Below are 12,290 nucleotides of genomic sequence, written 5' to 3'. Positions count from 1 at the left end.
GTTTGTGTTGATGATCTCTAAAACTTCTACAAACTCCAGTTCTTTCTATAATTTTCCTCTGATCTCTGCAGATTAATGAAGTCGAGTCTGAGAGTCTGAAATCTTGCTTCCAAGACTTCCAGATAGGGGAGAGGTAGAAACAAACAGCCAGTGTGTGTCTGTGTGTGTTATGTTCAGGTGTTGTCACGTAAATAACAGTGCCCAAGCAATAAACAGGACAGACAATAGGATTTTATTTATTTTTACACTACATTTTCACTGAAAACTGACCGAATCCGACCCGAGCCTGAATACAATTTATAGCTACATTTTTGACCACACCTGGCCCGACCCGTCGGGTACCGTCGGGCTCGGATCGCCACACTCTAGTGTGTGTAGGGTGAATTCACCTAATGTGGTGACATTTTTTGCAATTCAGACTTCTGGTCTATATTGCGATATGAAGCAAACACTTTCAATATACATCCAGTACCATTCTGAAATCCCCAGGTTGTGATCTAATAAAATCAAAAGAAAAAATACTGATATTACATTCCTAAAAGAAATGCTATACATATCAAAATTCTGATTGCCAAGTTGTCTCGGGCAGTCAGCATTTCCTAATGTGGGACAGTCATTTCCCTAATGTGGGACACTGAAAGGTTTGTTTAAAAATCACCTTAATTCACATAATAAATGCTAATTTTCAAACGTGTCTGTTTACTAAAATAACCTTTAATGTTGTTGCTGTTAATGGCAAATCAAACAACAGCAAATAAAATAGATAGGGTTGTAATAGTGCTCCATGTTTTATTCCATAGTCGTCTACACGCCTACACACCTTTAACCCTGAGTTGTAGCATGGATTTTGGGACATTCCAGGCCCTGCAACCACAGTTGTGGGACTTCACCAGCCCCAGCAATCTCTCTGAACTCTGCTATGGCTCCCCTCATTCTGTCTTCCCTCCAGTGGTTGAGCTTTCTTTCCCTTCTTTCTTTCTTTCCCTCATTTCATCTCCCTGCCTTACTCACCTTTGCCATTGTGATCTGAAATACATTCCATTTAATTAAACAATAATGTGATATCCTGTGCTAACTTCTGAATTTAAACATTTATCATGAACATTATTAAAAAAAAGTCAATAGTTAGAAACAAAAAACTCCTAAACCATTTTAGCATTTGATACAATGATACAGCAACTCCCAGTTATTAAAAAACATTTGCTCTTTATTTAAAATATGCCAAATAATGCATTATAACAATAAAATCATGTAAATCATGTAAACAACCATTGCTATTGCTCAGTATATTCAACCACACACAGTTTTGCCTAACAGAAGCACATTTGGAGCTGTCCCACATTAGGCAAACCATACTGTCCCACTTTAGGGAGACATGTTTCCTAAAGTGGGACAGTAGGAATTTTGATTGAAATTCTAAATATTAAGAATATTTACACCACATTAGAATATTTTGTGATGCATAAACATATTACAAACACATTCTGATAAACAATTAGCAATATTGTTGTTTTTTTAAGAAATGTATGCCCTTAATATCAACTTTGTCTGAACACTATGTCACTAACCTCTTGGTGGTCTTCACACATTGTGCTTCCTGTTTGAGGGCTGCCCCCCCCCAATAAATAATTGGACATTTCAGATGTCATGTAATTTTGATCATGTGATATCACAGCTTGTGTGAACCCACAGTTACATTAACTTTCTTTTGCTAGGGGAAGACCTATCCCTGCTTAAGCTTAAGTGTCCCGCATTAGGCAGTGTCCCACATTAGGCGAATTCCTATGTGTCCCCTATTGGGGCCTATCTGAATTTCTGTCAATGTCCCTCCATTGTCACAATGGAGGGACAACTACGCAGGTTTATTTTAGCGCTGCTCATCGTGGACTATATTGCTGTCATTGTTATTGCTTGTGTTTGTGTTGATGATCTCTAAATCTTCTACAAACTCCAGTTCTTTCTATAATTTTCCTCTGATCTCTGCAGATTAATGAAGTCGAGTCTGAGAGTCTGAATCTTGCTTCAGACTGGTCTTTGTTCTAATTTGCAACATTTTGAGTTGATTCACTTTGTGTTCAGTCTGTATGCACACTGAAATTTTTAAAAACAAACAACACATGATTAAAAAATATTTGAAAATTAAAATATCACTGACCATTCAAATGCACAAAGGTCTCAGCATAAATCTGATGGCTGATATTCTTCTGTGTGGCTACACAGCGATAGCGGTCAGTCTTGTTCACAGCTGCGTTGAGAGAGATGAAGAAACGTCCGTCTCTTTGTGAAACATGTGGCTCCTCAGCAGGAAGTTTGTTTCCAGCACTGTCCCTCCACTCTACTTCAGGTTGTGGATTACCATTAGCTTCACACTGCAGCAGCGCCCTATCCTTTGTTTGATCAAGATTTTCAATATTTGGTTTTGGAGCTGCACCTGTGGACATAATGAAAAGAATAGTAAGGATAATTACAGCATCGCAAATATTATATGTGGACTTTTTTTTTTTATCCATTCCCTGCTTGTAAATGTGGTTTACATCGTCAGAGAAAAACACAGACTAACAGAGAGAAGTTGAAAACCACAACAAGGCGAAACATTTAAAACATTTTTAACTTCTTTTACTTTTATACTCACTGATTTAAAGTGTTTTCAAAATGATATCAGACCTGTGGAGCCAAACATCACAAACAGGTGACAGGGAGAGAGTGACGTCAACAAAATCAGGACTCACCTGGGATGTTTTCAGGTGTTCTGTTTTTTAAGACACGATCTAGAAGGCAAAACAAAACACATGTTAGAGTTCTTGTGTGACATCATCAACTTAACAGACAGCTAAGAAATGTGTTTCCATGTTCATTGAACTCTTTAAAAAAAAAAAAAAATCTGAAACAGGTTCACAGTCACAGACCTGACTGGTTTGTATCCTGGATGGGTTAAGATCAGAGTATGCTTTAAACAAACTCAGTCGTACAACAAGTGCTCACTCAGATTTAATCTTCATATTTAACAGTTTCATTAAAGTACTCACCAACAACAAGCTTAATGTGGAATGTTTGACGTGTCTGAAGATGTGGAAAAACACAGGTGTAGTCTCCACTGTCGGCCATCTTTGTATTTCTGATGATGATGGAGGCGTTGCCATGTTTCAGTTCTCCTGGAAAATGAAAGACTCGACCTTTGAACTCCTCACTCTGACCTGCTCGCCCGTTGTTGTAATGGATGCCTGCATCATAAAAGAACACCTCCTTGTTTTTTCCATCTTTCTGAGCAGCTTTCTTCCAGTCAAACAGTTTTGACTCAATGTTCTCCTTGGTGCTGAGGGAACAGGGTAAAATAACATCTCTGTCTTGTTCCACTGTGACGACTGCTGGACCTGGAAGATACAAACATGTATTAATCAGTGTGTTTACATGCAGAGTAATCAAGACAGACTTGTGGAAATTTGTTGTGACAACAAAACATCAACTTATGATACAACTAGAAACTTTCTTATTCTTTGGCCCTGTCTTACACATACACATCATTTGTACTGCTCTGCAGAATGCATGTTTGCATTTTTTTATTTTTTTAAACATATACTTATAATACCCTGTCCTGAGTTTTTATGCTTAATAATTTTTTGTTGATTGTTATTTTTCACAATCGCCTGGAAGCACACCACACTCATCAATAATTAATCACATTTACGAGCACAACATTAAACATCTACTCAGCTCTGCAGTAAAATGCAACATACACATTAATGCAGCAGTGATATTAATTTAAAAACATCAGATAAAAATAAACTACTGACAATACTTCCTTTGAATGCAGGACTTTTACTTTGGAGTATTACTTTTCTTTTAGCACTTCTTTCACTGTTGGTATTTTGACATATAGTTTGTAGCTTTATATCCTGATTTCATGTCATAGTGTTGGTGGAAAATGTGCTTTTATTGTGAAGGATTAGTCCTGGAAGTGATGTTGTTGTTGCTCACAGAAGCTGAGACAGGATGAACCGAGCAAGTATCACTTATGGTCTGTAACAAGGTCTTCAGTGGGGTGCAACAGTATGAGAGTAATAATAATTGTCACTGTATCGTGGTATAATTATTATCATCATCATCGTCGTCATCATCATCGTCATCATCATCATCATCATCATCATCATCATCATCATCATCATCATTATTATTATTATTATTATTATTATTATTATTATTATTATTATTATTATTACAAACTTGCTACTAATGAACCACAGGTCTCAGAAAGAGGAGGCAGCTACAACATCATCGTCCAAACTACTGTGACCAAGACCGAAAAAGATCACCGTGTAGTAACACAGGCTGCCGACCTGCTCAGAGTGAGTAGAAGAGCTCATCTGACATCGCTGTAAAACAGGGTGAATAATAATGACGACATGAATCACACAGTATCATCATTTCCATCACTGAAAACTGCAGTGAGGTCCCAATTTGGGTTTGGGTTAGGCCTGGCTGGTATCACAGTACTGTAATGAGGATGTTTTGTATGTGGTGAATACAAAGTGCCACCAGAGGTCAGTCTCTAGCTGACAAACATGGCGACTGCCAGAGGTAACATTACAGGATGGTAAACAGCCGACCAGTGACGACAGAGAGAGACTGTGGGGGGAAATATTTTCACATCTAACTCTGTGAATTAAGGGTTGAATGTGGCACAGTTGCAGGTTGGGTGTGTGTCTGTGTGTTAAGTGGCGCTGCACACAAATACCATCATATACTCTTTAAGTTGCTCTGGTGAAATTAAAAACAGAAAATAGAATAGAAAATAGGCTAAATTGATAATGTCCACGCCTGGTTTGGGGTCCTTGGAACTGCGTCTCTGCTCTTTGCAGATGATCTGATTCAGTTGGCTTCATCAGACCGTGACCTCCAGCATGCACTGTGGCGGTGCAACCGTGTGTGAAGCGATCAAGATGAGAGTCAGCACCGCCAAATCTGAGGCCATGGTTTGAGACTGAGTTACTGCCCCAAGTGAAGGAGTTTGGGGTCATGAGTGTTCACAAGTGATGCAGATGGACCGTTGTGGCGACGAGACAAACTGAGCTGAAAGGCACAGCTCTCGATTTACCAGTCCATCTATGTTCCAGCGTTCACCCATGGAACACACTCGTCAAGGTTTTTGTCATATGGACGTGGGCGTGGTTACATCTAAAGTAGTTTCTCAGTGAACACACCCTTTATGAACTCTTCTTCAACTTAAATGGTTTTAATCACAAAATTTCATCGTTTTGTTTCTGAGTTTAGCAGATTGTAAGTAAGAGTCTTAATTGTTAATTTATTACAGTGCTGTCTTTAGAAGACGGAGCGAGAGGTGCACTTCCTGTAAATTGCTTTGAGTGTGTCACAGCTACTTCAAACCCACCCTGCTGATGTCAGTATGGCGTTGGACTCTTAAATTGGACAGACACTAAATTTTGGTTGGAATGAACATCAGGTTGATAATATATTTTAAATGTTTAACAACATTAGAGCTTCACCTTGTGTGGACGCTCACATGATGACGTTGTGCAGACTTTGGGTTTTGTTCTCCATACTTTGTGACGAAATGTCGTTATTCTAAGTCAAGATGGCGTTAGCATGAGACATTTGGAAGATGTTGGACTCTGATTACATAACAACACAACTTAAAACCAACAAAATATCTACATCCTCTGTTGTCAGCATTCCACGTCAAATTGACGTTGGCATTGGATGATGTCCTGACATAGAATTTTGGTCACTCTGCATCACAACCTAATTTCAACCAAATATAAACGTCTAATAACTACGGTGGCCTTTCTCTCTCTCTGCATGTTGTGTCCTTCTAATAATGTGATTACATCACTACACAGTTGAACTGTTGGAAGTTACTTTTACTTCCTGTTCAGACACAAACAACAAACATCTCTGCCACAATATAGAAGGAGACAGTGGGCCTCATGCAGGAAGTGATACACCAACACATTTTCTATTATTTTTGTTTGTATCCATGTTTTGTTCTTATTTTTTTAAGTGTCCATTGACTTCTAGGATTCACCAAGGTTTTCTTATCTATGCTTCTCTTAGGTAGGAGAAAATATTCTGGTCGAGAGCACTCTGACCAAAATAAGAGAAACATGTTGTTTTCACAATTCATAGATTGTTGCCCAACATGAGGAAACAGAAGCTTTACAATTTAGAATGATAAAAAAATGCATGAAATGCATGTGGTATGAGCACTTTTACTTTAGCAAAGGATGTAAATACTTCATCCATCACTCCATCACTGCTGCTGACACACATTTAAAGCATCACAGATGAATTCCTGTAACACCAGTACTGACACTCTGGAAAATCACGTTTACTTGGTTAATTTCACAGTGAGTCAGTTTTACTATGCGGACGTTCTTCTTCCTCTTACAGCCTGTTTTTGGTGGCATCTCTCCAGGTCTTGGTCATGTGCCAGAGTCTTTGCACAACACCTGCCCTTATACAGTGTTTAGGGGGTGTTACCTATGCTAATAGGTTACTATGATAAAGTCAGATTCATCATTCAGCACAGCTGGGTAACATCAGGTCTGGATAGTTAAGACTGTATTTGTACATCTGGAGCTGACTTCTCTTATATTTTCTCTTAACAGAAGATTAAGAGAAAATATAAGAGAAATTTAAGGGATTGTTGCTGCATGAGGCCAAATGTGTCAGTGTTGTTCCACTGCCCCCAACATGTCCAAAAATCAGTTCATATAGGTTAACACCACTGCTCTCCATGAGCAAAGAGGCAGACTGTAGAAAACTCTCTGAGCACCTGTTGGTGTGACAGCTCTTATCATTTATCTGACAATGTCTCCTCACCCACATACACAAGTGTAACCACACAAACAGGAACTGCTACTGGGTTTAAGAGAAAAAACAGAGTGTGCGTGAGAGAAAGTAAGTGTATCATAATAATAATAATAATGGAGAGAGGAGAGGGAGGGAAATGTTGTCTCAGAAATCAACAGTACACTGAGCCAAACTCACAGCACAAGCCTTCACCTGCCTGAGTCAGTAACACCTGAACTCCACCTGCAGTGACTGAGAGATCAGGAAAACTAGTTCACCAGCCAACAGAGAAGATCAAACAGATACCTGCTGAAATCTGTCTCTATTATACAGTCTGTGGTTGGGAAGTGAGTTATTGCATTTCATCACTTTGTGATCACTTTTTCTAACAAATGTTTCAAACTGGACAATAAAGCTGAACATTTTAGGGAAACAGGCCAAAAGAAGATCCTACTTCACAAAAACTCTGCTTCCATTTTAGTGTGTTTTTTACTTTATCCTAAAAAAAAAAAGTTGAAGCAGCGGACACATTTCATTTCATCAGCGACAAAAAGAGTCCAAAATTAAGCAATTCGTGCAACTATCAGTCAGGTTTTAGATACACACACACACAAAAACCTGCACATACACAATACATGTAGTTCTGTGTGCATGCATGTAAATCGAAAGTTATATGTCAACTGCAGGAGCAGAAGCTGAAGAGTTTCTCGGAAATGTAACCTACACTTTATCACAACAGGATGGAGACGACGCCCGCCCACACACGCACACGCACACACACACACACACACACACACACTTGCAGTAGTGATGACGCAACATCTAAAGTTATAAACCACCTCCGGGTATGGAGGCTCCTGCGACACTAGTCTAACACACGGCTGTAATCAATCAGAAGGATGCTGTCATCGATTCTATCAACACTACTGATCAGTGCTGATTATGAGGACATATGACACACATACTGACAGCTGATGACACAGCTGCAGGTGCTGATGTTAAACAGCTGACACACCTCAGTAATATTCTGTCTCCTGCATGTTCACACATTCTTCACACATTTAAATCTCATTTCATTACAACTGTAAAATACACTTCAGTCTGAATATCAGTTTTCTCACCGTTTCCATCAGCAGACGTGATTCCACACCGAGTCAGGAGACAGAGACACACGACAGGAAGCAGCTCCATAGCTCTTGATGTCTTCTGAAGACAGCATCACTTCAGCATCTCAGTCTCTATATAACCGAGCCGGAGCCACTCCTAACAGCGGGATTGGCTGAGCACCAACACTTTCGGTTTGCAGGCTTCAGCAAGCTGCAACAACAGAAACACTTCCTGCACTAATCCTTCACAATAAAAGCCTCATCTCCACAGTAACAATGACTCAGGAATTCTGCACCAAGGGTGCTCAGATTGTGTTCAAATGCAAAAAGCGTTTTATCTTCACACTAACATTAAAGCTGTGTATTAAATACAAACTACATGACCTCAAATCCAGCTATAATGTTCACTGCACAGTTTCACCTTTATTGTTAATGCACAAATGTCTGTGCTTCTCCTGACCTGGACTTTATTTATTTATTTTTATTTTTTTATTCGTTTATTTTATTTTTTTTTATCAGGGACCATGTACAGAGAACATTGGACTCAACAGAGTAAAGATGCACTGCACCAGATTATAGCCTTTTAGCTAGTTTCCATCTGCAGTCCCTGAAGCAGGCAAAAGAAGAAATAAGAGAAAAATTAAAATATTACAAAGAGACATATAAAAAGACAGACTGAAACGGTACAAGAAAATAGAGTGCATTGAAATCCATGGGACAACGCACACACAGCGTCCAAAGTGCGAGTGCTCACAGTTCCAGAAAACAGTCATACAAGGTTTGTAGTGGCTAAACTGGCCCAGTGCCGACTTCCACTGCGGTGAATGAACCACTTAAGTGTTTTCTTGCACGCGCATACCTTTGTGTTTTCTTGCGATGTATTCTTCAGCTCTTCGGTGGTGGTAGTTGACAGAAACCTATTTATTTACTAAACTAATTTCTTATTTTTTAACATTATGTGTTGCGGTAAGAAACGTAACACCTCCTGTGGTCCAAACACACTGATCCCCACACCTGTGTGTCTTTTGTACTTAATTGATTGACGTGACCCATCACCAATTCCAAGAACGTTGACTGCCCCCTTGTGGTGTGACAGCAAACAAAAACACCCATATTGGCTCCAACAGAGACATTAAAAGCAACAAGACACAATTTAAAAAAAATAAAAACAGTCGATTAAAAAGGGAAATAGAAATTGAGAATTATAGTGATAATAATAAAATACAGTAACATAAAATAAAAACAGGCTCAATACATTGAACAGTCAGGATAAGAAAAGAAGTAGAATAATAAAAGGCATAAATCAGCAGTGTGTAGTTAAAAAGTACGGGCAGTAGAATACAGCAGGTAAGTATTTAATCTCAGAGTACGCTTCAGTAAACAATAGTGTTTTTAGCCCTGATTTAAAGGAGCTGACAGTTTGAGCAGACCTCAGATCTACATTAAGTTTGTTCCACAGGTGAGGAGCATAATAACTGAATGCTGCCTCACCTTGCTTGGTTCTTGTTCTTGGAACACACAACAAACCTGTTCCAGATGACCTAAGGGGTCTGGATGCTTCGTAGGGAACCAGTAGATCAAGCATGTATTTTGGTCCGAGACCATTCAGGGCTTTGTAGACCAGCAGTAAGATTTTAAAATCTATTCTTTGACTCACAGGAAGCCAGTGTAGCGATTTAATGACCAGTGTAAAATGGTCCAGTTTCCTGGTGTTTGTAAGGACTTGGCGGCAGCGTTCTGAATCAGCTGCAGCTGTCTGATTGATTTTTTGTTAAGGCCTGTAAATAAGCCATTGCAATAATCCAACCTACTAAAATGAATGCATGAATAAGTTTTTTCATGTCTTGTTTAGACAGAAACCCCTTAATTCTAGCTATATTTTTCAGGTGGTAATAGACAGATTTAGTAATAAACTTTAAATGGCTGTTGAAGTTCAGGTCTGAGTCAATAATAACACCAAGATTTCTGGCTTGATTTGTAGCTGTCAATGACATAGAGCCAAGGTGGGCGCTGATCTTTGCCCTTTCATTTCTAGGGCCAAAAATTAATACCTCTGTCTTTTCTGGATTTAGCTGGAGAAAATTCTGGCACATCCAGTCATTGATTTGATGAATACAGTTACTCAATGACAGTAAGGGATTGTAGTCATGTGATGACACTGAGATATAGAGTTGTGTGTCGTCAGCATACGTATGATAGGAGATGTTGTGATGTTCCATAATCTGGGCTAGGGGTAGCATATAGATGTTGAATAGAAGTGATCCGAGAATGGACCCTTGAGGAACCCCACATGTGATCGTAGTTCGCTCAGATTCATGGTTACCAATTGACACAAAAAGTCCCTATCTTGTAAGTAAGATTTGAACCATTGTAGCACAGTGCCGGTGAGTCCCACCCACTTTTCCAATCTGCTAAGTAGTATATTATGATCAACTGTATCAAATGCAGCACTGAGATCTAGTAATACCAGGACAGAGGATTTGCATGCATCATTATTCTGATGAATATCATTTAAGACTTTGATAAGTACAGTCTCAGTGCTGTGGTGTGGCCAAAATCCAGACTGAAATGTGTTAAAAAGATTGTTTTGCATCATAAAAGTATGGATTTGCTGAAAGACAACCCTTTCAATGATTTTCCCCAAAAATGGCCTTGATATTGGCCTATAGTTACTAATTGTTGTGGCGTCCAGACTTGATTTTTTTTAGGAGAGGTTTTATTATTGCAGTTTTCAAGGCCTGGGGAAACTGGCCTGCTTTAAGAGAAGTATTTATTATCTGCAGTACATCTGGAGCTATGCAGTTAAAAATTGTTTTAAAAAAGTTTGAAGGCAGAATATCAAGGCAGCATGTTGTGAGCTTTAATTTTGAAACTGTTTCTGTTAGAGGTGTGTAATCTAGGAGGCTAAAATGTCCTAGATTAACCGGAAGACAGCAAGGCACAAGTGTTATCATTCCTGAGCTGGAGCTGCACACTGCCTGTCTTATCTGTAATATTTTGTTTGTGAAGAAGGCTGCAAAGTCATTACATGACTTGTTAGACAGTAGTTCAGGAGGGAGTGATGCTGTGGGGTTGGTCAGTCTGTCCACTACAGAAAAAAGTATGCGGGCATTATTACTGTTTCTATTGATAATCTCTGAAAAATATGATTGCCTTGCATTCTTCAGTTCCTGGTTATAGTTGCGAAGACTCTCTTTATAAATGTCGTAATATACCTGGAGTTTGTTTTTTCGCCACCTGCGTTCAGCTTGTCTACATACTCTTTTGTATTCTTTAACCAGTGTGGCGTTTCTCCAGGGTGCCTTTTTCCTGCCTGACATAACTTTGGTCTTAACTGGGGCGATAGAATCAATAACAGTCATAACATTGGAACTAAAACTGCTTACAAGGTCATCAACTAGAGCTGAGGGTAGGGTTTGTGATGGTATAAAACCCAGGGTGAATAATGCACATGTGTTATCATTTATATAACGCTTTCTGATCACCTCTGCTTCATTTTTCATAGGATTAGCAAGGGTGGTCATTTTGAATGAAACACAGTAATGGTCAGATAAAGTGACATCGTTCACCACAACCTCAGAGATATTAAGACCTTTGGAAATAATTAGATCTAATATGTGTCCTCTGTTATGTGTTGGTTCTGTGACATGCTGAGAAAGCCCAAAGTTATCCAGAATATTTAACAGTTCCTGAGCACACCCATTTGTAAGATTAACAACATGAATGTTAAAATCTCCCACTAAAACAACACAGTCAAATTCCATGCACACAATAGACAGCAATTTGGCAAACTCATCAAAAAACCTTGCATCATATTTGGGGGGTCTGTAGATGGTCACTAAAATTGCTCGACAGGGGGATTTTAACTGAGTGGCAACATATTCAAAAGAGTCAAATTGACCAAAGCATAAAATGAGAAGGAAATCAGAGCAGGTTCTGCATTATTACTGCGAGGACTGCAGATTGAAACCAGCTGAAACTTCTCCTTGTTATTATTTCTTCAGTGTTGTTCAGGAGGTTTTTACCAGGAGCTGAATTATCCACACAGGTTTCCTCCTCTCTAAAACAAACAGACCAGCTGATTAAAACCAGTAAAATACTGAATAAGGCGGCTGCACATAAAAAAAGAAAAAAAAAAAAAAAAGGATGTTTTCCAACACTGCTCTTCACAGCAGGGCTTCTAATTATAGTGGCCAATGTGAAAACATGAATGTCTTTATCTAGAGCCAGTGTTTGGTTTGTCTGTTCTGGGCTTCCGTAGAAACATGGCGGTGCAACATGGCGATCTCTGTAGACGAGGACCTGCTCCCTGTGCAGATATAAATGACTTATTCTAAGGCAACGAAAACACAACTATTCTTATTTTTAGGTGGTTAT

At 39.0% G+C, this 12,290-nt stretch overlaps 1 protein-coding gene across 2 annotated transcripts; it reads right to left on the bottom strand.

The window, feature by feature from the left end:
- Window positions 1–2,132: 2,132 nt before the first annotated feature.
- LOC144464509 (CD276 antigen homolog) lies at window positions 2,133–9,088 on the bottom strand. Of its 2 annotated transcripts, none has more exons than XM_078171730.1 (4): window positions 8,773–9,088; window positions 7,929–8,124; window positions 3,027–3,371; window positions 2,133–2,431 (listed from the first exon to the last, which is right to left on the bottom strand). In XM_078171730.1, exons 2-4 carry the CDS (start codon window positions 7,996–7,998, stop codon window positions 2,148–2,150), a joined length of 699 nt encoding a protein of 232 aa, XP_078027856.1. In that variant the 5' UTR covers window positions 7,999–8,124; window positions 8,773–9,088; the 3' UTR covers window positions 2,133–2,147. The 2 variants fall into 2 exon arrangements, with proteins under 2 accessions (XP_078027856.1, XP_078027862.1); XM_078171736.1 differs by lacking the exon at window positions 2,133–2,431 and adding an exon at window positions 2,626–2,768 and having other exon boundaries at window positions 8,773–8,952.
- Between the last annotated feature and the right edge of the window lie 3,202 nt (window positions 9,089–12,290).

This window comes from Epinephelus lanceolatus, chromosome 1 (genome assembly GCF_041903045.1).
Source record: "Epinephelus lanceolatus isolate andai-2023 chromosome 1, ASM4190304v1, whole genome shotgun sequence".
Classification (NCBI taxonomy): domain Eukaryota; kingdom Metazoa; phylum Chordata; class Actinopteri; order Perciformes; family Serranidae; genus Epinephelus; species Epinephelus lanceolatus.
Note: the sequence above shows the minus strand (reverse complement) of the source record. Positions and strands in the feature narration are given on the sequence as shown.